Raw genomic sequence first — 26,100 nt, forward strand, 5'->3', positions numbered from 1 at the left:
GAGTTTTGTGCCGCTGTGGCTATGTTAATTGCTCTGGCCCAGTTTATGTTAATCGTAGAGACTTTGCTATGTAACGATGGTAATCTCATGTTCTTACTCCTCAGGGCTTTATCCACATCAGTCCAACAAAAGCAACCAAAACACAGAACCATTACAACACCCACTCCCTTTCTTAAAGACGTCTTACAGCACTTCAAGGCCATACTATAAACAGGAGAACAACACATAGACAATCTTAATGTACATTCCAGACAACAAACAAATGATGGTACCTGCTCTGTGTTGGTCCTGTGGGGGTCCTGACCATTAAAGGATAGTGTGAAAATAAGCAAATAATGTATGCAGAGCAACAGGTGGACTACCGTCTGGATTTGTAGAACTACAGAGTGTTCCTGTATGGTCAGGGCAGCTGAGAGAATGGACTGTAAGTGTAGAAACAGAGAGGTGGTTTTAATGTTATGGCTGATTGGTGTGTATGGCACTAAGTAACATTTTGTCCTGCTTGACAGTGGTGTGTTCTGCCAGTTTGGACATGAAAGAGGCTCAGCTTTTTCATGTCCTCAGGAGCGGCAGCTGCCAGTTGGAACCCATCCCCTTAAACAAGGAGGAAATATTGTCTCAGACACACACACACACACACACGCACACACACATACAGAAAAACCCACAGAGAGGAAGAGAACGGGCTGCTGTAGCAAGGCATCAGCTAGAGAAATCAAACCTCTCAAATGGGGACGTTTTTAGTTCGAGTTTGGACAGGACTCAAAGTTTTACTTCTAGTTTCTGTAGTTTCAGGTGAGTCTGGTTTGATTTCTGTTGATGAATGAATGAATTCACTGCTGCTTTCCTGTTATGAATTAAACTTGGGTGTGAACACTTTAATTTTAGCACTATTTATCAGCATGGAGAGTCATAAAATATTTGTTTGGATTCCTGTGGAAACACACTACTGTGTAAAACATTTAGACACCTCATAACTTTATCTGATACTCTTTTGACAGTTAGTGTTTTTAACCTTTAAAGCACTGCATACCAGAAGAGGTACAGATAAACAGAAATACAACTACAAATCCAGTAAACTGTAGGCTTGTCCTCACTGTGAAATGTTATCTAGTGATTAATTGCTGTGTAAAAGAATAGTAGTAAACAATTTCAATTGTGATTTAAGTTACGTTTGAATTCATATTGAAACTGATGATTCAGCTGTGATTCAGAACGAACCAAAGTTTCCAAACTGATTTATATAGCTGTTGAAATCTTGCTCCAAACTAACAGAAGACACAACTCAAACTCATATAAATAAATATTACACAACACTGACATCTAAAGGCGCAATACCCTCAAATCCAACATTAGAATTATTTCCTTGTTTTTTTTTTTCATTTACACGAATTTGCCTCGACCAACACTCGAAAACACACTTAGTAATTAAACAGCAAATCACAATGTCTTTTTATTTGTATATATTCTAAGAATAATATGTACATTTTTGCACAATAAATGGCTTTAACCACTGATGGGACAAAAAAATGAGAAATGAACAAGAGAATGGGAAAGAGAGAGAGAGAGAGTATTTTATATATATATATATATATATATGCATGTGTGTGTGTTTTCTAGGCTCTAACATATGTACCTCCAGAGGTGTCAGAACCTGCAAGGAATGTCTGTCTATTCACCCAACCTGTGCCTGGTGCTCTCAGCAAGTAATGCACTTTTCTTTATTCGAAACAACACAATTTCACTGGAAAATAAACTTTTTGTTTGTTTGTTTTTAGTATTTTTACTATTCCGTTGGTTACAGTTGGTATTGTTGTTAGAAACATGTGCAGTATTGTCGAAACAAACTCCAGGCAAAACATTCATTAAATATTATTACTTTTTAACTTTGAGATACTGCTTAATCTGTCAGATCTAAACAAAAGTCCCTTTGGACGTGGAATTGAAAAGTTAACGAGAGGGAAATTATAGAACACACAGTAGTTTCGAAATGTTCAAATATGTTTAAAAGATACAGAGAACACGGGGAAGACTACGGCTTTGGACTCGAGAAACCAATTCAGAGAAAAGGAAAATGACAACAAATATTAATAAAAGGGAATCAAGCACAGATTAAATCATTGATTATTTTTGGGATCGGAAAAGTCTCCTGAAAATGGACACAATATCAGTGCAAATGTGGATAAAACTGAAGCTTAAAATGTTTATATAATATCAGACTCTTCCATACTTTAGATTTCTTCCTGTAACTGAAAATGAATGACTGTAATTAATAGATATTTTGGCTGGTTGTCTCTTTTGCTCAGTTCAACACATGTAAGAACAGCACACTGTTATTTAAAGGAAAACTAAGTAGTATTTTTACATTAAAACTGCAGCTTCAAAACCATTGTGATGCTTCACTGACCTGTAAGAGGGAGACTAGACCTTTTGTAATTGCTACACTACGCTCAGCACGGCAGGATCCACATTATGTAACTTTTGGAGATTGGTAGGAAACCACACCCTCCCTTGATTTCAGGACTGTGAAAGTGAATTACACTCTACACTGGGAGTGAGAGCCCAGGAGAAAAAAATAGCACATCTTACCTAGTGTTTCTTTACAGAAGCTGCAAATTTTGCAACCTTTCACAACATACTTACAGTAACCACCTGTAATAATGTTACACATGCCTGTAATGACCAGTGCTAAATGTCAACAGTGAATGTCTTCGTGTGTACATTAGGACATTGGTGAGGATGGGTCCGGTATCTCCCGCTGTGATCTCAAGAGTGTACTGGTGCAATCTGGCTGTCGGGCAAATTTTATTGAGTCTCCAAGCAGCAGTGTGACTGTAGTGGAGGACCGCCCACTCAGTAGCAAAGCACAAGACTCCTCCAGTGAGGTCACTCAGATACAACCCCAAAGACTCCGCCTCACCCTCCGGCCAGGTATAACACTCACTATTTGTCAAATCCTACTATACAGTCCAAACCATTGGAGCTACCTGTATTAACAAACTCTGTCTTGAACAGTTTAGCCACACCCATTCAAGTGTTTCAGTTCTGACTCCTTTTGAAAACAGCAGAGCCAATCAGAAATGATATTAGATATTAATTTAAGCTTGTTTTTGGTAATTATGTAAATACAAGGCATTCCGCCAGTTTTATTCTTTTATTATCCTTTGAATTAAATTTATTCTGAATATTTTTTGTAACTTTCTGACTTTCTCTCTGTTTTTATCCCCATAAGATGACCCAAAGCGTTTTACAGTGACTGTGAGGCAGGTTGCTGATTATCCAGTGGACCTGTATTACCTGATGGACCTGTCACACTCTATGAAGGATGACTTAGCCATCCTCCGTTCCCTCGGAAACAATTTGGCCGACGCTATGGGCAAAACCACTAGTAACCTGAGGATGGGATTTGGTGCATTTGTGGACAAAACCCTCTCACCGTATATGTTCATGTTTCCAGATGAAGCTGTCAGCAACCCCTGTTATGGGTGAGGTGTTCTGAGCAAGATTTCCATTTGATTTCCATTTGCTAATTAATTGATGGAACTGAAGATTTTTTGTAAAATGTAAACACATTCTGTAGTTAAAATTCCAATTGGCCATTTTTCAACTATTCATCATGATTCTGAGTGTGGGTTACTTCCCTGACCTTCTGTGTCAAGGTCTGATAACACACATTTTCACAAGTGGAGATAAATGTGACCCTAATAATTACAGAGGCATCTTTGTGACCAGTAACCTGGGGAAGGTACTGTGCAACATCATCACTCCAGACTTTTAGACTTCCTTATGAAGCACAGTGTCTTGAGTAAAAGTCAGATAGGTACGATACCTATGAGGTTTGTTTGTGGGCAGGTCTTCATAGTCTGGTTTGTCCATCAGCTTAGAATTGTGGAGGGCAGTGTTTATAAACCAAATGAAAAAATAAATAAGTTAATAAAACGCCTTTCACCACAAACTACATTAAAGTGTATCGCTGGTTAATTGTGGAGTAGGGATCCAGTGTTCCTTGCTGCACTGTTTGAACAGCCCATGGTCTGTTAAGAGATAATCTTACTTAAACTAGCTGGCTAGGTGTTAGGGATCTACTCTATCCATTAAAATTTATATTTGTTGTAGTGTTACCTTCCTAAAAGGTGCAGTGTGGGATATCTGAGCTAATTAATGGGTGAAAATAGCAACAGATTTTAAAAGTAAGTTTAAATTAAGAGAGTTTTGAAAACAGCTATGTTTAAAGTGCATTCTTTCCTTTTTATGTATTCTAATTATTACAAATAAAGTAAAATATTTGGAACATTATTAAAACATAACAATTGTTTGGAATGTGCGGCACGGTGGGTTGTGGGTTCAAGTCCTGCTCCGGACGACTGTCTGTGAGGAGTTTGGCGTGTTTACCCCATGTCTGCATCGGTTTCCTCCCACGGTCCAAAACACACATTGGTAGGTAGATTGGTGACTCAAATGTGTCCATGTGTGTCAACCTGTGAAGGACTGGTGCACCCTCCAGGGTGTGTTCCTGCCTTGTGCACAGTGATTCTGGGCTCAGGACCCACCGTGACCCTGAATTGGATAAGCAGTTACAGACATAATGAATTTTTTGCAATGGCATCAACATGAATGTATTGTGTGCCTGCAAAACCCTGTTTAAATCTTTAACCCCATACCAGACTTGCTGTGTTATTTCATCATTTAAACTGCTAGACGTTACACACCTTGATTCTTGAATAAACACTTTGTATAAAATGAACATATGCAAATTTAAAAGGGTTTTTGCGTATGTTTCAATTATAATTTCTGTGCCTCATTTTGTACCACTCCTCTCCTTTTGTACTGTGTGTCCTGTAGCATACAAACTGTGTGCCGGCCACAGTTTGGATATAAGAATGTCCTGGCGCTGACTGACCAGGTTAGTCGCTTCACAGAGGAAGTGAAGAAACAGGAAGTGTCTCGAAACAGAGACGCACCGGAGGGAGGATTTGATGCTGTCTTACAGGCTGTGGTCTGCAAAGTGAGTCACATTCACCGCAGACCCATGCTCTCAGAGGGAGGGGTCGGGCAAAAATAGTTTGCTTTGGTGTACAACGTATTCACAGGATTTCAGATTTTGTAACCATTAATCATGTTCGAGGCCCTAGTTTGCCTCCTTTAATGATATGCAAAGTGTAAGCAAATGGTATTGTTTCTATAAAGTGAAACCCACTATGGTCAGTGTTACTTGGGTGACCGGGGTCTCACTTCTGAATTTACTAGTGGCAATTTCTGTGATTTTAATTCTGTAAATTTATTTTTCTTCATATTATGTATAGAAATTACAAGTGTTACTGTAATAATACCAGTTCATCCAAAATGGCTGTCATACCATATACAATCCCAATTTCAATGAATTTGGGACGTTGTGTAAAACATAAATAAAATCAGAATACAGTGATTTGCAAATCCTTTTCAACCTATATTCAATTGAATTCACTACAAATACAAGATATGTAATGTTCAAATGGATAAACTTTATTGTGTTTTTGCAAATATTCACTCATTTTGAATTTGAGGCCTGCAACACGTTCCAAAAAAGTTGGGACAGGGACACAACAAAAGACTGGGAAAGAATGCTTAAAAAACGCCTGTTTGGAACATTCCACGGAAAGCTTCAACAATTAGTGTCCTCAGTTCCCAAACACTTACTGAGTATTGTTAAAAGGAAAGGTGATGTAACACATTGGTAAACATGCCCCTGTCCCAATTCTTTTGGACCATGTTGCAGGCCTCAAATTCAAACTGAGTGAATATTTGCAAAATAAACAATAAAGTTTATTTGTTTGAACATTAAATATATTGTCTTTGTAGTGTATTCAATTGAATATAGGTTAACAAAGATTTGCAAATCATCGTATTCTGATTTTATTTATGTTTTACACAATGTCCCAGCTTCACTGGAATTGGGGTTGTACTAAAACATACTGACCAGTCTATTCTGTATTAATTAAATCCTGGATGTGGTTTGAGCAGGTTGAGAGAATTCTGTGGGCATGTATTCATACAGACATTTAGATAAATATCTACTTTTAATGTTGGTTAGAAATGTTAGCTACAGCTCAAAAAACTAAAGACGGAAAATTTGGTCTCCAAACATGACCCGTAACATCCAGTGGAAATTCATATGCACATAGACACTGCCCCTCTCTGAGGTCCTCTTTTCTTTCTATTTTAGGACACGATTGGTTGGAGATCGGATGCATCCCACCTGCTGGTGTTTACTACAGATGCTATTACTCACACTGCACTCGATGGCAAAATTGCTGGCATTGTCCAGCCCAGTGATGGACAGTGTTATATTAATAAGGACAATGATTACTACAAAACTACTTCACTGGTCAGTCTGCCTAGCCCATTACTTATGTTTAACTGTTGATAGCGCATAAAATTAGCTTACATCCTGTTCTGGGTTTAAAATTGTCTTACACAACAGTCTGCAGATAACAGGGGATGCTGGGAGGTGCTGGGGAGCGGGGGGCCAAGCTTTGCCAGGGACTGAAATTGCAAACTCCACACGATGAGGTCAACATTTGAATGGTTAATTGACATGTCCAATTTACATCTAATATTGGCACTGATTTAAAATTAAGTCAACATTTCTGATCAAATTGTTCATATGTTCAGTGCCAATTAATAAAAATGTGTGGAAAACATAAAAAAAACATGTTTTTCTTTCCGAATTTATTCAGTTCTGTTTTATTTATTGACACTTTTGGTAGATTACCCCAATAAGCTAAGAAACGACAGAAAGAAAGTAGAGGCGCTTGCTTCCAAACACACTTTTCACCAAAATGTTTTTGAGGTTGGAATATGGATAAAACATTTAGTCTTATACAGAATCCTGTATGTGGAGAAATAAGATGTCTATTTTGCAGAGTGTTGTGTGGGTATTTGAATAACTGAATATGTAGGCACTGGTTTGGATGCAATATTTATGTGAATGTATATTTTTAGGACTATCCTTCCATTGCGATGCTTGCTGACAAGCTGTCCGAGAATAATATCAACCTCATCTTTGCTGTCACTAACGATGTGGTGCCCCTGTACCTAGTGAGTGTACAAGCACACACACACACACACACATATACACTTTCTCTCTCTCACTCCTATAAACACACACATGCAATAATGAGGTCAGTCCTACTGTCTTGTCACATTGTGAAAAGCTGCACGTCCACTCACCCTCACTGAGAGTTTGCTGTCTTTCAGAATTACAGTAAGCTGATTCCTGGCACCACTGTGGGCATGCTGTCCAAAGACTCACGGAACATCATCCAGCTGATCCTGGATGCGTACACGGTGAGCTCCTCAAACTAAGGGATCCCCAGCTCACTTCACAGAAACCTTGCTCTTCTACCTACTCCTACATGACACTCATTTCACAGCTCTGAACATTACTGGGGATGCAAGGATCTCCAATTATAGTGGAATATTTCCGTTTCAGTATTCTCACAGCCAAATCTGTCCCTGTCCAAAATGTTCTGGTCTATTTTCAACAGCTTTTCAGTAAAACTTCTTTAAGTAACAGGTAACAAATATAACATCATCTACCCACTGCACTAACTCACTGATTTCAATTGCACTTTTCAAAAAGCTGATATTTTTAACAAGCCAGAGAGGCACCTTTCCAATATAGATATATAATAAATCCTCTAAGATATGTAATAGCACATGATAATCATAAACCATGACCTGTTACCCCTTCAGAATATCAGATCCAAGGCTGAATTGGAGGTGCTGGGTGTTCCAGAGGAGTTGCTCTTATCGTTTAATGCTACATGTCTCAATGGAGAGGTGGTGCCTGGGGTCAGATCCTGCTCAGGACTGAAGATCGGAGATACGGTCAGTAGCACATATACATTTAAACATGGCTTTGTTTTGGCAACAGAAACTGCTTTGTTTTGCATTATATAGCAGGAACAATAAACAGAAAAGTAGAAGAACTTATCTTTTTTGTGCAAGCTTCAAGCACAAATCCGACACAGTTTGTCTGCCTGTTGCTGTAACTCTCTCTCGTGATCTTACATTTATGGAAATTTGTGCAAAATATATGAGGATTCCACAAGAAGTGGTTAATAATACTGGAATTATTACCAGATATTTTGCTATTTCAGGTGGCCATGTTTTTCTCTCAGGCTATCATCCTATAAATGCATATGCCTTAGGAAGAGATGCACATTTTGGCTGTTTCATTCATTACAATAAGAGAAAATGGGCCAAATTTGATCCTGGAATTTAGAGAGACTTAGTACTTCAAGCCTATGTAGATGAAATTCCAGGTTAATCCTGGAATATTTTGGATCTTATACCTGAAAGGTCTTTTCTAGGTCTAACTATCCTACACTCTCTCCCTCCGTCCCTCAGGTGTCGTTCAGTGTGGAGGCAACGCTGCGTGGGTGTCCTAAAGAGAAGAATCGTACATTCATCATAAAGCCACTGGGTTTTAAAGATACACTGCAGGTTACAGTGGACTACGCCTGTGACTGTGCCTGTCATGACTCTGCCCAGCCTGCAAGCTCTGCCTGCAATGACAACGGCACCCTAGAATGTGGAGTGTGTCTGTGTGATTCTGGAAGGTTGGGCCCACACTGTGAGTGTACAGAGGCAGACCACAAACCCACTGAGGCAGACAGCTGTAGCCCAAACCCACAGACCCCTATCTGCAGTGGGCGGGGGGACTGTTTGTGTGGCCAGTGCAACTGTCACTCAAGTGACTTTGGAAAGGTGTCGGGAAAATACTGTGAGTGTGACGACTACACCTGTATCCGTTTCAAAGGACAACTCTGCTCTGGTGAGTCTTGCTTTAAATGTTTTCTATTTCATGCAGTTGTGATGTCACAGACATTAACCATATTCACACTAGGACAATTCATGTATTTTAGATGACCGATCACACTGAAATGATAAAGATTTGTCAATGTAGCCTGTAAGTTATTGGAACAGAATATGTGGAAGGAAATGATTAAAAGTTGTGCTGTTCCTGGATGTCTCACTGTATGTGAGAACAGCAAACTATCTAACTACCATTTTTGGTCATTTACCACAGCAGATTATGAAAGGCTCTTCATACCTTCAACATGCCTGTGCACAGTACTGTATACGTATGAGAATCCAGAGCCTTGGCTGTGGCTCAGATCTTGTGAAATGTCCATGGGACATGTTGGTGTACAATTCAGAATATTACCAAATGTTAGCTCAGGGTCTATGACACAGTTCAGCTGTGCAAGGGAGATTTAACTTGGCTTGTTTTAGGTGTGTTTGGGTATTGTGAGGAGGCATTTTATTTATGTGAACACTCACATAAACTGCATTTTTGTCCACTTGGGAACATTTTTCACTACAAGTTCTTCCGGCACAGGAGGATATATTAGTACCTCTTCACCACAAATGTTAGGACTTAAACAAAATAATACAAAACCTGTGAAATTTGCTGCTTGCTCAAAAATCTGTTATCGTTCTGCGTTGTTCACGTCATTTTAATCAAAATCAAATTTTATAACATTCAGAAGCTATTTCCTCATCATTTGCTGTCTCTCTAGTCTGTGTGTGTGCTGATAACTGGTCTAATGTGTTTCCAAAATGTCTGTAAACTGTCTTTGTCGGATATGCTAGGCTTTCTCTGTCTCACTCGTTCTGAGAGAACTCCATATGTTGAAAAGCATGAACCAAAATGAGGATATTGCTCTATTCCTGCTCTGGTGTGTAATATTGACATATTTTTGCTGTTTCGGATCACTTAAAGTGGAAATGTCTCCAAATTCAGGAGATGGCTAACTGCATTACCAAAAGTGCTAAAAAGCTAATTTAGGTTACAAATGAGTTTCTATGGTAATTCAGTCAGTGAATAAAAAATTACAGACAAGTTAATCTTCAGCCACATACAAACAAATATTGCTCTTAAACACACGGTTTTAAAGACACAGGGCCTCTTAATGTAAATAACCAGAGAGAACTGCCTGTTCTCTCTTAAATTTTGTCATCACCCCACTCATATACCGTGCTAACAAGTTGAGAGGGGGAAGGGCAAACACATGCTTTGAGACTTGTGAAACTAACAGCCACTCCTTTTTAAACCACTGCTAAAAAACACCACTAGACACACACTTGGAGTAGTGCCTTAACTCATCTCTTACATCATCTATCCAATGCCAGTACAGACTAGCACTGTGCTTGTGTTTGGGGGTAGAACTCACCCAGAGAGCATGGATAATTATGCTGTATTGGACTCCTGGTCAGAGGCATCAATTAGGATTGAACCAGCAGTCTTCTGATGACAACTGTGCCATTTGGGAGTCCGTAACGCTACATGTATGTAGCAAAGTTGGTACATAACCCTTGAAGTTAATGAATAGGTATGTTAGGGTGACCAGACGTCCTCTTTTACCCGGACATATCCTCTTTTTTATACTTAAAAAAATGTCCAGGAAGAATTTCACAAACGTCTGGGATTTTGTTTTTCTAGAGCAGGGGTGGGCAATTATTTTTTCCATGGGGCCACATGAGAAACAGAAAATATTGTGGAGGGCCGGCCAAAAGGCTGATCTCAATTCTGCATAATATTAACTGTACTTCTTTGTAAAAAGCAGTAAATAGCATTGTTTTGACAAGCTGGTAAGAGTATATGTTATAATTAAGCAATGAAAACATGAGGTTGCCTTCCAAAAAATGTAATTTATTCAAGCGAATTTCACAAAACAATGGGAAAGGCAATTAATCACTAAAACGGCATCATAAAAACACGCTAAACATGCAAATAAAAATAAAAAAAGAAGCTTGGTAAAAAAGCCTTGCTGCTTTTGCAGTTTAGCTAGCAAAGCTTCCGATGTCCGCGCCCTTTCAGCATCAGTCACGTTCTTGTATTTCTCCCCGTGTTTCGACTCGTAATGCCGACTCAAATTGTAGTCCTTAAACACGGCGATCTGCTCCCCGCAAACTAAACACACCGCTTTACCTCTCACTTCAGTAAATAAATACTTAGCAGTCCAATTTTTGTTGAAAACCCTGCATTCGGCATCTACCTTTCTTTTTTTAGCATGAGCAGACATTTCTGAGGGCTAAAGTCGTCTTGTGACTTGCTAGTGACAACGATCAAATCACGCCCATGCCTCAATATACGTTTTGCATCATCATGTATGTAAATAAAAAACAACTTCAAAATAAAAGCAATGCAGCTTCAGTCCATGCATCAGGTAAAATAAGAAAATGTTTATTTTGTAATTTCCAATTAACGTTACACGGGCCGGTCAGAGTCAATCAAAGGGCCGTATGTGGCCCGGGGGCCGTACAATGCCCAGGTTTGTTCTAGAGCTTCCATAGAGTTTTGAGAAGCATTTCGTTCACAAACTAGTCCCGCCCTCCACTACTCTGTTTGGTTCGCTGTGAGTGAGAAGGGGGCGTGGTGAAGTAGCCTAAAATCTGGTCTGACTGTAGAGCTACCGTTATTGATCGATAACCATCTCTATAAACATTTAATTGTTCAGTCTGCACGTCTCAGATCTGGCCACCCTAGGTATGTGAGGTGGCCTATAATCACAAAACACAAATAAGTTTTAAAAAGATGAATGGAAAAGCAGGTCTAAGCGGTGATGTCTCATGTTTGTCTGTGTGTTGATGTGAGTTTTATAGTCAGTAATTTAAATGTAAATAAAATATCTCACTAAACATGGGACTTTTTTAACTAATTGCAGCTAAAGCCATGCTGGAGATATGTGAAAGATTAATTGAAAATAAGGAAGGCAAACCATTTTAACATAATCTACCACCTAGGAAATTATAACAGGGGCATCTCAGGGAATTTGCCAGGGTAATATTTTAGAGCAGCAGAACATAGCAAGTCATTATGATTAAACAATATTAGGACAATATTAAACATCTGAGACAAAATTTGGAAACATTTGGCGTTTATACGTAGTAATTTATCATTCTGATCAGATATCGGCAAATGTTAAGACACATACCTAAGGGCATTTTCATATAGCATGGTGGGCCACTACACTAAAAACATTGTACAAAATCTTGCAATCTTGTAGATTAAATCTTTGCAGGATATTTATAGTGCTTGAAGTGGAAGTGAATGTGGTATAGCATCAGTGGAAGTGTATACTGTATAGATCAGCTGTTTTCTTTTTACTGAACCTTCAGTGGGGGGGGGGGGAACATGCTAAATAACTTTTTCTCATGGTGTGTTTCCTTAGTGATTAACCACTGATGTTTCGGACATGTTCCGATGAAAGGGGTCACATGTCTACACTTCTTACCCTGCAATTTTAAGACAAAGCACAGATCTTTTGGATCTAAGAAGACCACAATAAATACGGAAATACTTAAATCATGAAGAGCCCTTAAATGATTATGATTAAAATGTCTCTGTAAGGGACACCTGGGATTCAGTAGATATGTTTTGATAGCGTTACGGATTTTAGTACAATTCTAAGGAATTATGCATAATATATTCATAAATAAGCAATGGCAGAGGTTCCAATCAGAATGCGTGGGCTACATACATTGTAAGGAAAGTAGGTCCTGTTTAGGTACAATTGCGTTCATCAAAACAACAGACGGTATTAATGTATTATCAACTGGTCTTAAAGACAAAACATATGTACATCACATTCTCTTTCCAGGAAGGAAATGTGAATATTTGTTTTCTTATTTTCCTTAATTTATTCGTTGCCACTTCCAACACTGTGTTTTCAAGCTGTTGCTAACACCACTACTCAGTCTGGACTTCTCAAAACACTTAGAGGAGAGTGCTATCTGCCCATACTTGTTATGTCAATTAACAGACACCCGGTAATGAGAGAAGAAGAGGGCTTTCTAGTCACTCAGTGTGAGGTCACTTGTGCTCTCTGCAATAAAAATATGTTTTTTCTCTAACTAATGTGACTGAACATTCCCTAGTGATGTGGAATGTAACCACAAAGTGAGTTCTTGGGAGAGTGTACACATTAATTCTTCTGGCCCCTATGATGAAAATATAACGGGAAACACAGCTATATACATCTATAGAGTTGTGGCAAATGTAAAATGAGCATGGGTGTTATAGAAAGACATTCTCTGACCTGTTCTCTTACACAGTGGAATTAAGATTAACCCCTTATATGCAGAAATATATTTCCAAACAATCTAAACTCTTAGTAATCAATTATCAATCAATCTTTACAAATAAGATGAATAAAAACCCTAAAGAAGTACATAATTGATGTCTAATATGTCTGATGCAATAGCTGTATAAATACTATAGTTCTTATGCCTGTGTGTGTGTGTGTGTGTGTGTGTGTGTGTGTGTGTGTCTTCTTTCAGGTCACGGAGACTGTGTGTGTGGGTTCTGTCAGTGTAACCCTGATTGGTCAGGTGAAAGCTGTAACTGCTCCACAAGGACAGACAATTGTATGGCGGGTATTGGGCTCCTGTGCAGTGGACGTGGTCACTGTGTGTGTGGAGCATGTGAGTGCACTCAGCCTGGAGCGTATGGTGCAACATGTGAGAAATGCCCCACCTGTCCAGACTCCTGCACCATCAAAAAGTGAGTGTGTGTGTGTGCACACGCTCAAGGGTTTTATAATCTGCATAGGCCAGAGGGGTATAAAGTCCTCCAGCACTAGACCATGGAACAGTACATTCTCTAGCATGAACATGCACAATCCAGTCCCTTTGGAAAGAGTTACAATCTTCCCTTTGGAAGTGACTTATGATTTATCTTCACTGCAATTTATCAACACACTGTAAAATTTTTATTTCTTTATAGAGGAAAAGTAAGTTACTGAAGGAAAAGGGGAAAAACACCAATTAATATTAAGAAATTATGTTGTGTCTATGTGTTGGCAAATTTGTGTCATGTTGTTATTATTATTTATTAATTCATTCATTCATTGTCTGTAAGCGCTTATCAGCTAAGGATCACGGTGGGTCCGGAGCCTACCCAGAATCACTGGGCGCAATGCAGGAACACACCCAGGAGGGGGCGCCAGTCCATTGCAGGTCAACACATACTCACACATTCACCCGCACACTCACAACTGTGGACACTTTTGAGTCACTAATCCACCTACAAATGTGTGTTTTTGGACCGTGGGAGGAAACCAGAGCACCAGAAGGAAACCCATGCGGACACAGAGAGAACACACCAAACTCCTCACAGACAGTCACCCGGAGCAGGGCTTGAATCTACAACCCCAGGACCCTGGAGCTGTGTGACTGCAACACTATTATTATTCCTAATATTAATTTCTCTCTCTCTCTCTCTCTCTCTGCGTGTGTGTTTTTGTGTTTTATAGGGACTGTGTGGAGTGTCGGCACTATAAGAGAGGCCCACTGTTTGAGAAGAAAAGTTGTAACACAATCTGCAGAGATGACATCACGCTGGTGGATGAGCTGGGTATAGCACTGTCTTTCTCTCATAAATTGTCAAAAAACTGATATCACGCTGTTTTATGCAGTCAGAACAGCTCAGGTTAAATACAGGGGGTCCTCGACTTACGACGTTGGTCCGTTCCTACCTCAACCTGATCCTTCGTAAACCGATTTTCGGTGTAATTCGGAACATACGTACTTACTGTACGTAAATAGCATGCCGTAAGCACTTATCCTATCCTAACACCTATCCTCCTCGGTCCCGAGCCGCGTAACCGTGTATTCTTCCGCCGCGCACACCAAACACGAAGTTTACGACGCAAAACCACTTAAGTCGGCTTTATACAGTAAATGGGAGATGTGTCGTAACCACGAAACATCGTAACTCGGAACTGACGTAACCCGAGGACCTCCTGTAACATGTTTTGTTAATTTCCTAAGTGAAAGTAAGTTAACATATTGTCTATCAGGAACACATTTTAACATGGTATTACTCAAGTTTATTGCAAATTTTCAATTCGTTTGCTGAGCTTTGGCAAAAAATCAAAACATATAAAAAACGCTTTTTAATACCCTGTTTTTAACCATATAAAAGTCAGCAAATCAACAGTAATTGTGTAGACCCTTATACGTAATTATTAAGCTTTCTAACTACCCCAAATCCCTTCAGGCCTTTTTTTAATGTAATTGGCTTGTCTTGACTTTTGCGTAATTGGCTTGTTTCCCAACTCTTCTCTTTCTCTTTCCAGTCTTCCATGAGAAGAGTTCTGTGAACTGCACCTATAAGGATGAGGACGACTGTGTTCATCACTTCCAATACTATGAAGACATCAGTGGGAAATCCATCCTTTACCTTGTTAAAGAACCTGGTGAGAGATACAGAGAGAAATGTGGAGGCACTTATTGTTCTTCTCATTTGGCAGAGTTTGTGGGCTCAGGCTTGAGATATATGGGCACAAGTGGTTACTGCATGACAAAACAAAATTCTCTCTAAATAGCAGTGACAGCCAGAATGCAAAGACTGCTGTACATTAAATGTAAGCCTTTACGTTGAATTTAAACTTGCTTTACCTCGCACTCTTTGGCCTTTACCCTTCATATGGAAAGTGGTTGTGATGTCAGAACCACAAACTAAACTTGTAACACTTTTGATTTTGGAAGAATATGGTATTTAAGTGAACAAACATTTAAACTACGGGTGTTGATTCCAATAACATTAGCTACTGCTCTTACTGAAATACCAGCAAATCAAGCCATATTTGAAATAACAGGACTTTCCAAAACATACAACAAGAAAGAAGCTGATTGTGTTTTCAGAACAATAGACTGGCTGTCCCAGAGCCCAGAATTTAACATTCACCAAATGTGTTTGCATGGTTTGTGAAAGTAAAAAATGAATAACTTGTGTATAATGGCTGATTTGATTACAAGTGAATTGAAGGATAACATAAATAACAGCACATAACAAAAATAACTACTACTAATTTATATAACCGTGGTGTGTTTACCAAAGCACAGTATCATACCTTAGTCTTTTAAGTTGTCAGCGATGTTATCCACTATGCTAAAAAAAAAACTGCCACCATACAAGACTAATATAATCTCACAATATTTTTCTGAATGAATGTATGTAGAGTGTCCTAAGGGTCCTGATATCGTGATGGTGGTGGCCTATGTGGCTGGCTCTATTCTGCTGCTGGGGTTGGCTGCTATGCTGATTTGGAAGCTGCTGATCACCATTCATGATCGCAGAGAATTTGCCAAATTTGAGGAGGAGCGAGCCAAGGCCAAATGGGAAGCGGTGAGAACACACACAAATTTATCTATCACTTTTGTCTATGAATTTATACAAAAAAAAAAAAATAATATTTAGGTGACTGGTGACTCTACTGTTTGTTAGGAAACTTAGACTAATAATTTTTTTAATAAGAGCAAAATGCTAACACCATATTTGAGCATCTTTGCTAATCAGATATGTCTGGAGAAAACAGGAAATTGTGTAAATGCATTTATAGACAAAATACGTCTGTCCTAGCAAAGGTGTAAGTGCTAAATTAATTTGTCAGCACTTAGAGCATATTAAAATAAACAAACTGTATGCATGTGCGTCTAGTGACCTCTAGTGGAGAAAGACATTACAGCTGGTTACTTTAAAACATTAAACTTTCAATTCCTGAATGTACTGTACATTACACTGTTTTCAGCTGGTGTTATCGTGTGTTCTTTTCCAGGCCAATAATCCATTATATAAAGGAGCTACAACCACTTTTACGAATGTGACCTACCGTGGCAACTCGTAAGGATGTACAACCTTTAGCACAATGACATTCTCCACCCACATAAAGCATCATTAATGACCAAACTCTGGGCCGTTCAGAGTTGCTGGCACCATGTGGTATTGTCTAATCTGGGAGCTTGCAATAGTACTCAACTGTGCTGAGGGCCTCCCTGAATCATTTGAGAGTGTAATGTTGTTATTGTCAATTTACTGGATTCTTAGAAAAAATACATAGTTTATTTGTAACTATCATGTGCTGTGGCAAAATCAATCACACTGAACGCATGTGGAGCAGTTTACATTGTAATGCTTTCTAATCATGGCACAAAAGGTGGTCATATGACCCAGCCATGACCTGCCAGGGCTACAAGGCTTAAAAAAATGCTGAAGCTGTATGAGGCCCAACTTCTGCATGTTTAAACTAATGAATGATGAGAAAACCATTTAATACATGCACTATGTACAGTCTTAATGAGCGATCTGTTCTGAGGAAACATAATGTTTGATGCACTTTAGTGTTGGTACTGAGAGATGGTACATTGCTCATATGAATGTCATGTTTCATTTTTGGTTCTGGTTACATTGGTTGTCATAGATACAGCACCATGCAGCCACCTCTAGAGTTCCAATGCGTTCCTATGGACTTTTTGTTGCCATGGCAGCGCAGGCAGAGAAAGAACCCAGACTTTTTGGTGCTGGAGAATCAGTCATTCATGAAAATGTGAACATGCCAGTCAGTGAACAAAAAACAAATCCAAATAAATCCAACATATTCATTAATGTGCTTATGTTTGAGACAATGGAAACTAGGTAAAACCTCAGGTGCCTTATCCTTCAGCCAATATTATGGTAAGTTTTCTTTTTCTAGTTTGTGTTTTTAATTGTACAGTGGCCCTGTTTAATTTTGACTTTGTCATAGGCCTAATGGATTCATTACATGCTAAATACATTTTGGAATAAAGGATAATTTTAAAACCATCCTGATGTCACTGTCTTCTCTCATTTTCCACGGATCCCACAAACTTTTTTAATTCAGGTCACAATTCTGTGTTATGTAACTGTGCAAAAAATTATTTAAAATGGAATGAATCGGTGAAATAATAGGTATTTGATTCTAACATGTCTGTTTATTTGCTGGCACCCTGTCCTAGTTGTGTTCCTGCCTTGTATCCAATGATTCTGCATGGGCTCTGGACCCACCGCCACCCTTAACCTAGTGAAGCAGTAACAAAAGTGAATGAATTCATGCATGTTTATATTTGCCCTTTGTTTACCCTAATGCAAAGATTTTAAAATATTTTTTACATTTAAGATATAGCAAAGCATCCTTATTTTTTTACATGCAAAAAAAACCCCCAAAAAAACGTATTGACATCAAGACTAACTACAGACTGAAAAGAAAAAATGAGCACTATTCAGCCTCAGGGTTCACACTGAAGGGAATAAGTGTCACTTGTTTGTTTATTTCTAAAAGTCTGCCGTTTGCCATAATTTGTCCCAGGGGTGAAAATCACAAGTTATTTTACAAGGATAATTTTGTAAGATTTGCTCCACATATGAATGTATAGTTTTTGTTAATATATCCAATAAAATTAATTTCAAACAATGGGTGGCACAAATATAAATTATCATCTTTTATGAGCCAAAAAGGAAAACAACTTTAAATTTGTTTATTAAAGCTTTAAAGGAGCTCTGCTTTGACATCCTAATTTATATACATGATACAGGTTTTTTTTTTTTATTCTTTCGTCGATACGTCCACTTTTACCTGAGTAAAATAGTTTATTGGACCGAGGCCTTAACTTAAAAAAGCAACAGTAATTAATTTAACAGTAATTACACTGACAGCTTCCCAGTAAACATTTAGCCGTTGATTCAACGTTGAAATAACGTAATGCCTGCCGTCTAATCAACGTTTTCTTAAGGTTGAAAATGAAAGTTGAAAAGACGTCCAAACACAGACATTGAAAAGACGACTATTAGACGTATTTTGGACGTCCATTGACGTTATTAATTGGTCCCGAAATAAATTACTTTTATAAAACGCGTTTTGGACGTCCACTGACGTTATCGATTGGTCACCACTTAATAACTAACTTATTAAGATGGGTTTTGGACGTCCATTGACGTTTAAAATATTTCCTTGACGGACAGACTACTTTTAGACCTATTTTAAACGTCCATGGACGTTCCTTGTGTATTGGGGGTCATGGGGTCATAGGGTTTTAGGTCATTAGGGTGGGGGCGGCACGGTGGCGCAGCAGGTAGCGTCACACAGCTCTAGGGACCTGGAGGTTGTGCGTTCGATTCCCGCTCCGGGTGACTGTCTTTGAGGAGTTGGTGCCTTGTCCGCGTGGGTTTCCTCCAACAGTCCAAAAACACACGTTGGTAGGTGGATTGGCGACTCAAAAACTGAACTGGATAAGCGGTTACAGATAATGAATGAATGCTTAGGGTGAGGGGTGGTGAGGTCACGCCCCTCACTGCCGTTGTATGCACCTATATTTGGTACATAAAACATGGTATTTTCTTTTTTAATTTATCCGAGAACTTACATTTACGTTTCGGCATAGCTGCCCCAGATGAGGGTAGGAACATGAGCTTTGCCTGACGTAAACAAGGACTATTGACGTGCAGACTGACCAATTAAATGTTTACAGAGAAGGTTATCGACCAATAACGGTAGCGCCACAGTCAGACCACCCAATCAGAAGATTTTAGGCTACTTCACCACGCCCCCTTCTCACTCAAGCGAACCAATCGGAGTAGGGGAGGGCGGGACTAGTTTGTGAACGAAACTTCTCGAAATTCTGTGTAAGCTCTAGAAAAACAAAATCCCGGACGTTTGTGAAATTCCGACCGGACATTTTTTTAAGTTTAAAAAAGAGGACATGTCCGGGTAAAAGAGGACGTCTGGTCACACTATATATGCTCCTGTGGGGTGACCAGCTGTGGAACATAGACCGGATCATACAGGGACTGCAGAGAATTAGATAAAGTAAAAAATAATTAACATTTTTAAAAATGGTGAGAGAAATGACTTCTTGGTCCTTAAAATAGATTTTCTCTGTATTGTTGCAATCCGTTTACTTCAGGAGCGAGTAGTCACATTTATGAAAGTGATTAAAATGCTTTGTAGGTCCCGAATGAATCTACATGGGTTTGACGTTTAAAACAGATTTAGCTTCTTTTTTTTTGCTATTTTAAATCCTCTCTGTTGCCTCCGGTTCAGTAGGTGGTGGTAATGCTCCTGATACTGCTGAGTAAACAGCAGCAGTAGAAGAAACAGTAGTAATGGCTGCCCCCGGGTCGGTGGATGTGCTGCTATGTGGTGAGGGTGAGGAGAGAACCCCGCTCGAACCGAACCGGACACAGGACGGATACAAAAGACCCCAGTTCGGGACCCGCTTCCTCACGGACCCCCAAAAGGTCTTTCAGCACAACGCCTGGTAGGAGCCCGAGGTTCCTGTAAATTTTAGTTAGGGTTCGCCGACCTAACGCTACAGAGGGAAACAGCTATTTCACCCCCCACAGAAGCAACACTTCTGTTACTCGTGTTAATGTGTTTTACTGCTGAGTTTGAGCTAATTTGTGATACACAGCTATTTAGCAAACCTATGTGGACTGTAAATTCAACCTCTCTCAGTACAATTAAAGACTCCCTTCAGTGACAGTTAAGAGTTTACTCTTGCTCTTTAATGCCATGGCTGGGCATAATATGTAATTCTGATAAAAAGAGATGGGTTTTAGTGGTTCATTTGTGAAATGGTCAGTACTAGATAAACTAAGAAGTCAGATTTATTTACAGTGGTGATTGTAGGTGCCATGGGTTTTGGATTCTTTTATTAAAAGAGGATAGAAAGCGCCATCAAGCCAATAGCAAGTTGATCTATAAATGATCATTAAGAAGAAACGTATTTTTACCTTAACTTATTTAAATCCAGTCAGGTTTGTTTAGATTACATTCTGTTCTGTTCATGAAAAGAACTCCTAAATGAAGTGTATTAAGATGGCAGGCTGTGGGACAAGTGTGGAACCAGAACACTTTGGCCAGGGAGTGAGACATATTTACTGTAGGGTAACTTTAGCATTGCAACACGTGGCAGGTGATCAAGAAGGTTATGTAGTTCATATAGTGCAGTAGACAGGACTGCTGCTGCTGTTGAAGTCGGGAGGTTGATTTACCTTTTAGTTGTAGGATTTAACAATAAATGACTGAATGCTAGGTGCACAGTGGTGCAACAGCTAGTGTCATGGTCACACAGCTCCTGGGGTTGTGTGTTCAAGCCCCACTCTGGGTGACTGTCTGTAAGTAGTTTGGTGTGTTCTCTCTGTGTCCGCGTGGGTTTTTTTCCGGGTGCTATGGTATCCGCAAACAACCATTAAAAAACACAAAACACTCCTTCAGTAACCGACCAGAAAGATAAATAAATACATTTTGGCTTTATTTTATTGCATTTTTAAGGTCCATATTTTCATATATCTATCTTACACTAATATTAGCATGGTCACACCAAACGTGATAGGTTGTTTTTAAAATGTCTTCATCTGGTAGGGATAATGTGGAGTGGTCCAGGGAGCAGGAGGAGGCTGCACAGAAGAAAGTTCTGGAGAACAGCCAGCCTCTCCCAGCAGAGAAACAAGGTTTGTGACTAGCTCTTTAACATCTGATTTCAGCTTAATTCTAGCTATAGATTTAAGACTATTTACAATTATAGATGGTAGCTTAAGGACTGGCGTCCCCTCCAGGGTGTATTCCCGCCTTGCGCCCAATGATTCCAGGTAGGCTCTGGACCCCCCGCGACCCTAAATTGGATAAGCGGTTACAGATAATGGATGGATGGATGGATGGATGGTAGCTTAACATGTAAAGCATGGCTCTGCACTTTGAATCACATCTTAGTTTTTTAAGCAGTAGAGTAATCTTATTCTTCTCATCTCTATTTTGAATCACTTTAATAGTATCATGTGTCAGTTCTGAGAATTGTTTGCTTCCTTTGAACAGAGGAGTTTGACAGTAAAGCTAACGAGTTCTGGAATTCCTTCTACACTATCCATGAGAACCGTTTCTTTAAAGACCGTCACTGGCTCTTCACTGAATTCCCTGAGCTCGCCCCTCAACATAAAGTACCTCACAGCTCCGCAGGAGAAGTGCCTTCAGATGAATTCAGAGAAAATGCAGCAAACCAGGAATTAAATGGTCAAAAGTCACCAGCTCTGCATTTAGAAGAAACAGTGTTTCCTGGAGCTTCAGCTTCTTATCGAATTCTAGAGGCAAGTCAGCTGATTACTGGCTCGATGTGTTTGTACATATTTGTGCAAGATGATTTTCAAACATTATACAATTTACTGTTTTTTCCTCAGGTTGGCTGTGGAGTGGGCAATACCGTCTTCCCAATTCTCAAGACCAACAAGTGAGTAAGACTGTGTTATCAATGAGGTAAAAAATACTCCCACATATTCCCAAAAGCCCAATTAACATCTGCCTTTAAGATATGTTTTGGATGATGATAATAATAAGTGGACTGTGCTATGTATAAGTGTGAGGTGGATCGAGTGCATGTTGGAGACCTCTCAAACTTTAGTAGTCAAAACACATCTAAAATCATTTAAAAAATAATGAATCATAGCTTGCAACAAGCTCTTCCCTGGTTTCTCCTCTGGTTTCTTCACCATAGCATAATGCCAGTGATCTAGAAATCTCCCCATAATGTAAAACAAAGGATTAGATAGGAATCGTCCCTGGAACACTGCACTTTCAAAGCAGAAGTGATCAGGTGTAAAGTGATCAGACTGCTTCTTTACCTATGTTTCCAGTGATCCGGGGCTATTTGTCTATTGCTGTGATTTCTCCAGTACAGCCATTGACCTAGTCAAGGTGAGTAAGTCAGAGAGACAGAAAATGAAATTAATCTGATGAATGGATATTTACCTTATGGCTTGTGTATTTACACGAGTGCTTGATTTTTAGTCTAATCCAGAGTATGACCCATCTCGCTGTCATGCTTTTGTTCATGACCTGAGTGATGTCACAACTGAGTATCCAGTGCCAGAGCAGAGTCTTGATGTCATTGTTCTCATATTCGTCCTATCTGCCCTGCACCCTGACAAGTGAGTGGGATGGAGGATGTTGATATAGACTTGATAAATGTGTATTATCTGTTGTATGTGTATAGGCTGTTAATAAACAGGTGTTAATTAATCTTCATGCAGTATGTGATTGGAAAATAAATCAGATAAATGATGAAAATATTATTAATAGTATTCTGTATCTCTCTCTCTCTGTATCTCTCTCTCTCTCTCTCTCTGTATCTCTCTCTTTGTGTATCTCTCTCACACACTCTCTCTCTCTCTCTCTCTCTCTGTATCTCTCTCTTTGTGTATCTCTCTCACACACTCTCTCTCTCTCTCTCTCTCTCTCTCTCTCTCTCTCTCTCTCTCTCTGTCACGCACACTCAGGATGCAGCACTCTATCTGTAGACTTGCCCGTTTGCTCAAACCAGGTGGAGTTCTCTTACTGCGGGATTATGGACGCTATGACATGGCTCAGCTTAGATTTAAAAAAGGTTAGAATCCTGTAAAAACAGCTGCATGATTCTATGATTTGGGCTTTTGTACCTTTAGTTAAGCCTTGCCTCAAAGCTTAAGGAGTGGTTCCTAAGTATGGATGATGATGTCAATATAGAAATATTTTTCTTGACTGTAGACAAAGCTAACTATTTGGTCTCTAAATTTTTTAGGAAACCTACATAATTGTCCATATAAACAAATATCTTGGCTGATACACTTTTTCATGGTTGACCCATCAATTTAGTGCTGTGCACAGTTGACTCTTTAGGTATTAGAAAATGTGTTTTTGTTTATATACTTTAGGAAGGTGCTTATCTGAAAATTTCTATGTCAGAGGAGATGGGACACGAGTCTATTTTTTCACTCAAGGTAAAAAGCCATCACATGCAAAAACACAACGTTGAATTGTCTGTTTAGAGAGCACTGGACATGTTTTTTTTAAATTGTGATCATGCTTAAGCTGATTAAACAGCCCTATACTTAAAGTGAGAAAATGCTGAAACAACACCACAAACATGCCAGAGTAAGAGTAACTTTGGAACAGATCTGTTGTAAAGTGGGAATGTTCACCTGGATTCCTACACAGCCACAGTCATGCCTGACACCTTGTGAATTTAGTTTATGGTAGTTTTTCTGGTGAGTCTGCATAACTTTGGTACACAAAGGCTGGATGTGGTTTTTTTTGTTTAATGTTAAGTGTTAATCATGTACATTTAATCAGATTGCTTTGTAGTCCTTCAGTGGACCAGTTTATGCTTCATGGAGTGGGTCCCCCCACATTAGAATGGTCATGTTTAAAATGGGTTCAGTACAGAACCTCTGATGCAGCTAGCCCAGTAAGTCAATAGAGTACAATACAATGACGGTGTTATAACATAAGTGACTGATTGCTATTTAAAGAAATTTTGGTCAATCCGTGATGTTTATTTCAGAGTGACACACCTGAAACTGAGATAACTACACATTTTTTTCACCACCTATTTGTTCTTTATCTTTTTAGAGGAGCTACACAAGCTGTTCATTGGAGCTGGTCTTGAGAAAGTCCAGAACCTAGTTGACCGGCGTCTCCAGGTAAACAGAGGGAAACAGCTGACCATGTACAGAGTGTGGGTGCAGTGCAAGTACAGCAAGAATAAAACGACTTTGCAAGAGCCTGCAGATCAAGACTGAGACAGGAATCAAACGTTGGACTGAGTAGGAAAAACAATAACAAGCAGAACTGGTTGCAGGAGACATAAGAAATGGCATTGACATGGAGGAGTGAAGAATGGAGGAGTAAATCCATATGACTAGAGGATGCCATTGACTGCTTTTATGGTTCCCATACTCAAGTGGTTCATCAGTGGTACACATGTAAAAGTCTAGAATATCAAACAGCAAGCAAAAGAAGGGCTTTAAATCCATGCATTACTTGTCAAATGGCTTTGATGGACAGAAGACAAGGTTTCTTGCTTTTTTTTTTAACCGTCTTGACTATTTTTACCTAAATGTATTTCTTAAATTAAAGATGGCATGCTTTCTACAGAACATGTTTCCTTCACTACTTACATTTTAGTCTTCTAGTAGGCTAAATAATAAGTGTACGAACTGTAGTAGTAGTCATAGCCATCATGTAAATAATATTGGATTTAACTGATTCAGGACAAAAATGGTTAAACATAATTGATTATTCTGTGTATATTTAGATAAATGAAATGCTTCACCTTCTGTCTTCAGTTGAGCCACCAGCACCACCATCACTACAAATATTTCTAATCAAGTGATCACTACGGTTAACACAACCACATCTGCCTCAAACAGTTGTTCTCAAATGCCTCCAAAGGGCGTCTAGATCATTATTCCTCAAGCGTTTCCCACTCACAACTCATTCATGTATTACTACAAAGCATTTTTTGTTGTTGTTAAATTGGAGGGTGGATTTGTTTCTTCAAAAAAATGTCCATTAGTGTGAGTGGCTGGGTGAGTGTGGGATGCCCTGTGATGGACTGGTGCCCTGTCCAGAATGTGTTTTTCCTTGGATCCATTGATCCTGGGTGGGCTCCAGACCCAGCACAATCCTGATGAGGGTGAAATGGTTACAGAAAATGAATGAATGGTTCAGTACCTGCACTATTGTGAGATTGGTACCACTTCTAATTAGAGAGTCAGCAACAGCTAACAAATGTACCAATGTGTTCCTCAAAAAGAACCCATTAGTACACTTGGGTCATCCTTCTACTCAAATAACAGAGTATGAATGTGTACTATTCTGCACAAGTCTGGAGATTATTAGGACAGAAAGACTCTTACTAGATTTATATTAACTATGATTGTTCTGCTATGAAACAATGTGTCACTGCTGTAAGACTTCGTGTAGCCCATTTGATTGGACCTGGCAGATAACTTTTTTTTTCAACAGGAAATGGAACAATTAAGTGATTGTCCCTTCTAAAGCCTTGCTGTCTTTACTGTTTTTTTTGGGTGGAACTAGAATAAAAAAATCTAAAATATTTAAAAAATTAAAATAAAATAAACCTGATCGGAATTAGTCCTGCCCATTGATGGATGATGTTGACGGATTTAATTATTTCATGGTACAAGGCTGCAAGGCACAGTTAAATATTTAAATGATTTAAATACAATAAAAATATTTAAAGTTCACATTTAAATAATGGTTAAATAAATCACTAAATTATTTAAGCTATTATTTCAAATGTTTATCATTTAATAAAACAATTAATTCTCCTTTTAATTCATTATTTCTTTATTCATTTAATAATATTAACATTGTCATGATAAACCTTGGATATGGTCTTTTTTATGTATTTATTAGAAAGGGGCTTATTGTAAAATGTTTTTGGGGTGACTTTCAGTCATCAGACACTAGTTTTAAT

General features: G+C 38.9%; 2 protein-coding genes across 3 annotated transcripts; both read left to right on the forward strand.

Annotated features, from left to right (window-relative positions):
• The first annotated feature begins 656 nt into the window (after nucleotides 1-656).
• Nucleotides 657-17,629, forward strand: itgb3a (integrin beta 3a). Its single transcript, XM_066641696.1, has 15 exons — nucleotides 657-795; nucleotides 1,621-1,706; nucleotides 2,727-2,931; nucleotides 3,233-3,485; nucleotides 4,843-5,005; nucleotides 6,203-6,364; nucleotides 6,982-7,077; nucleotides 7,237-7,326; nucleotides 7,735-7,869; nucleotides 8,392-8,818; nucleotides 13,330-13,552; nucleotides 14,304-14,404; nucleotides 15,129-15,248; nucleotides 16,014-16,180; nucleotides 16,611-17,629. Exons 1-15 carry the CDS (start codon nucleotides 729-731, stop codon nucleotides 16,677-16,679), a joined length of 2,364 nt encoding a protein of 787 aa, XP_066497793.1. The 5' UTR covers nucleotides 657-728; the 3' UTR covers nucleotides 16,680-17,629.
• A 1,891-nt stretch (nucleotides 17,630-19,520) lies between these two features.
• mettl2a (methyltransferase 2A, methylcytidine) lies at nucleotides 19,521-25,713 on the forward strand. 2 transcript variants are annotated; one of them, XM_066641697.1, is made up of 10 exons: nucleotides 19,521-19,684; nucleotides 19,890-20,106; nucleotides 21,213-21,301; nucleotides 21,663-21,931; nucleotides 22,022-22,071; nucleotides 22,475-22,535; nucleotides 22,629-22,768; nucleotides 23,117-23,223; nucleotides 23,531-23,596; nucleotides 24,228-25,713. In XM_066641697.1, exons 2-10 carry the CDS (start codon nucleotides 19,952-19,954, stop codon nucleotides 24,395-24,397), a joined length of 1,107 nt encoding a protein of 368 aa, XP_066497794.1. In that variant the 5' UTR covers nucleotides 19,521-19,684; nucleotides 19,890-19,951; the 3' UTR covers nucleotides 24,398-25,713. The 2 variants fall into 2 exon arrangements, with proteins under 2 accessions (XP_066497794.1, XP_066497795.1); XM_066641698.1 differs by having other exon boundaries at nucleotides 19,893-20,106.
• The last annotated feature ends 387 nt before the right edge of the window (nucleotides 25,714-26,100 follow it).

This window comes from Hoplias malabaricus, chromosome 13 (assembly GCF_029633855.1).
Source record: "Hoplias malabaricus isolate fHopMal1 chromosome 13, fHopMal1.hap1, whole genome shotgun sequence".
In the NCBI taxonomy this organism is placed as follows: domain Eukaryota; kingdom Metazoa; phylum Chordata; class Actinopteri; order Characiformes; family Erythrinidae; genus Hoplias; species Hoplias malabaricus.

What these genes read in the sequence shown, in the direction of transcription:
- itgb3a (XM_066641696.1), top strand. Translation starts at nt 729, where the DNA reads ATGGGGACGTTTTTAGTTCGAGTTTGGACAGGACTCAAAGTTTTACTT. An exon ending in TCTAGTTTCTGTAGTTTCAG is followed by an intron (nt 796 to 1,620) that starts GTGAGTCTGGTT and finishes TGTGTTTTCTAG; the next exon opens with GCTCTAACATATGTACCTCC. An exon ending in CCGCCTCACCCTCCGGCCAG is followed by an intron (nt 2,932 to 3,232) that starts GTATAACACTCA and finishes TATCCCCATAAG; the next exon opens with ATGACCCAAAGCGTTTTACA.
- mettl2a (XM_066641697.1), top strand. Translation starts at nt 19,952, where the DNA reads ATGGCTGCCCCCGGGTCGGTGGATGTGCTGCTATGTGGTGAGGGTGAG. An exon ending in CTTCTTATCGAATTCTAGAG is followed by an intron (nt 21,932 to 22,021) that starts GCAAGTCAGCTG and finishes TTTTTTCCTCAG; the next exon opens with GTTGGCTGTGGAGTGGGCAA. An exon ending in AGTCTATTTTTTCACTCAAG is followed by an intron (nt 23,597 to 24,227) that starts GTAAAAAGCCAT and finishes TTATCTTTTTAG; the next exon opens with AGGAGCTACACAAGCTGTTC.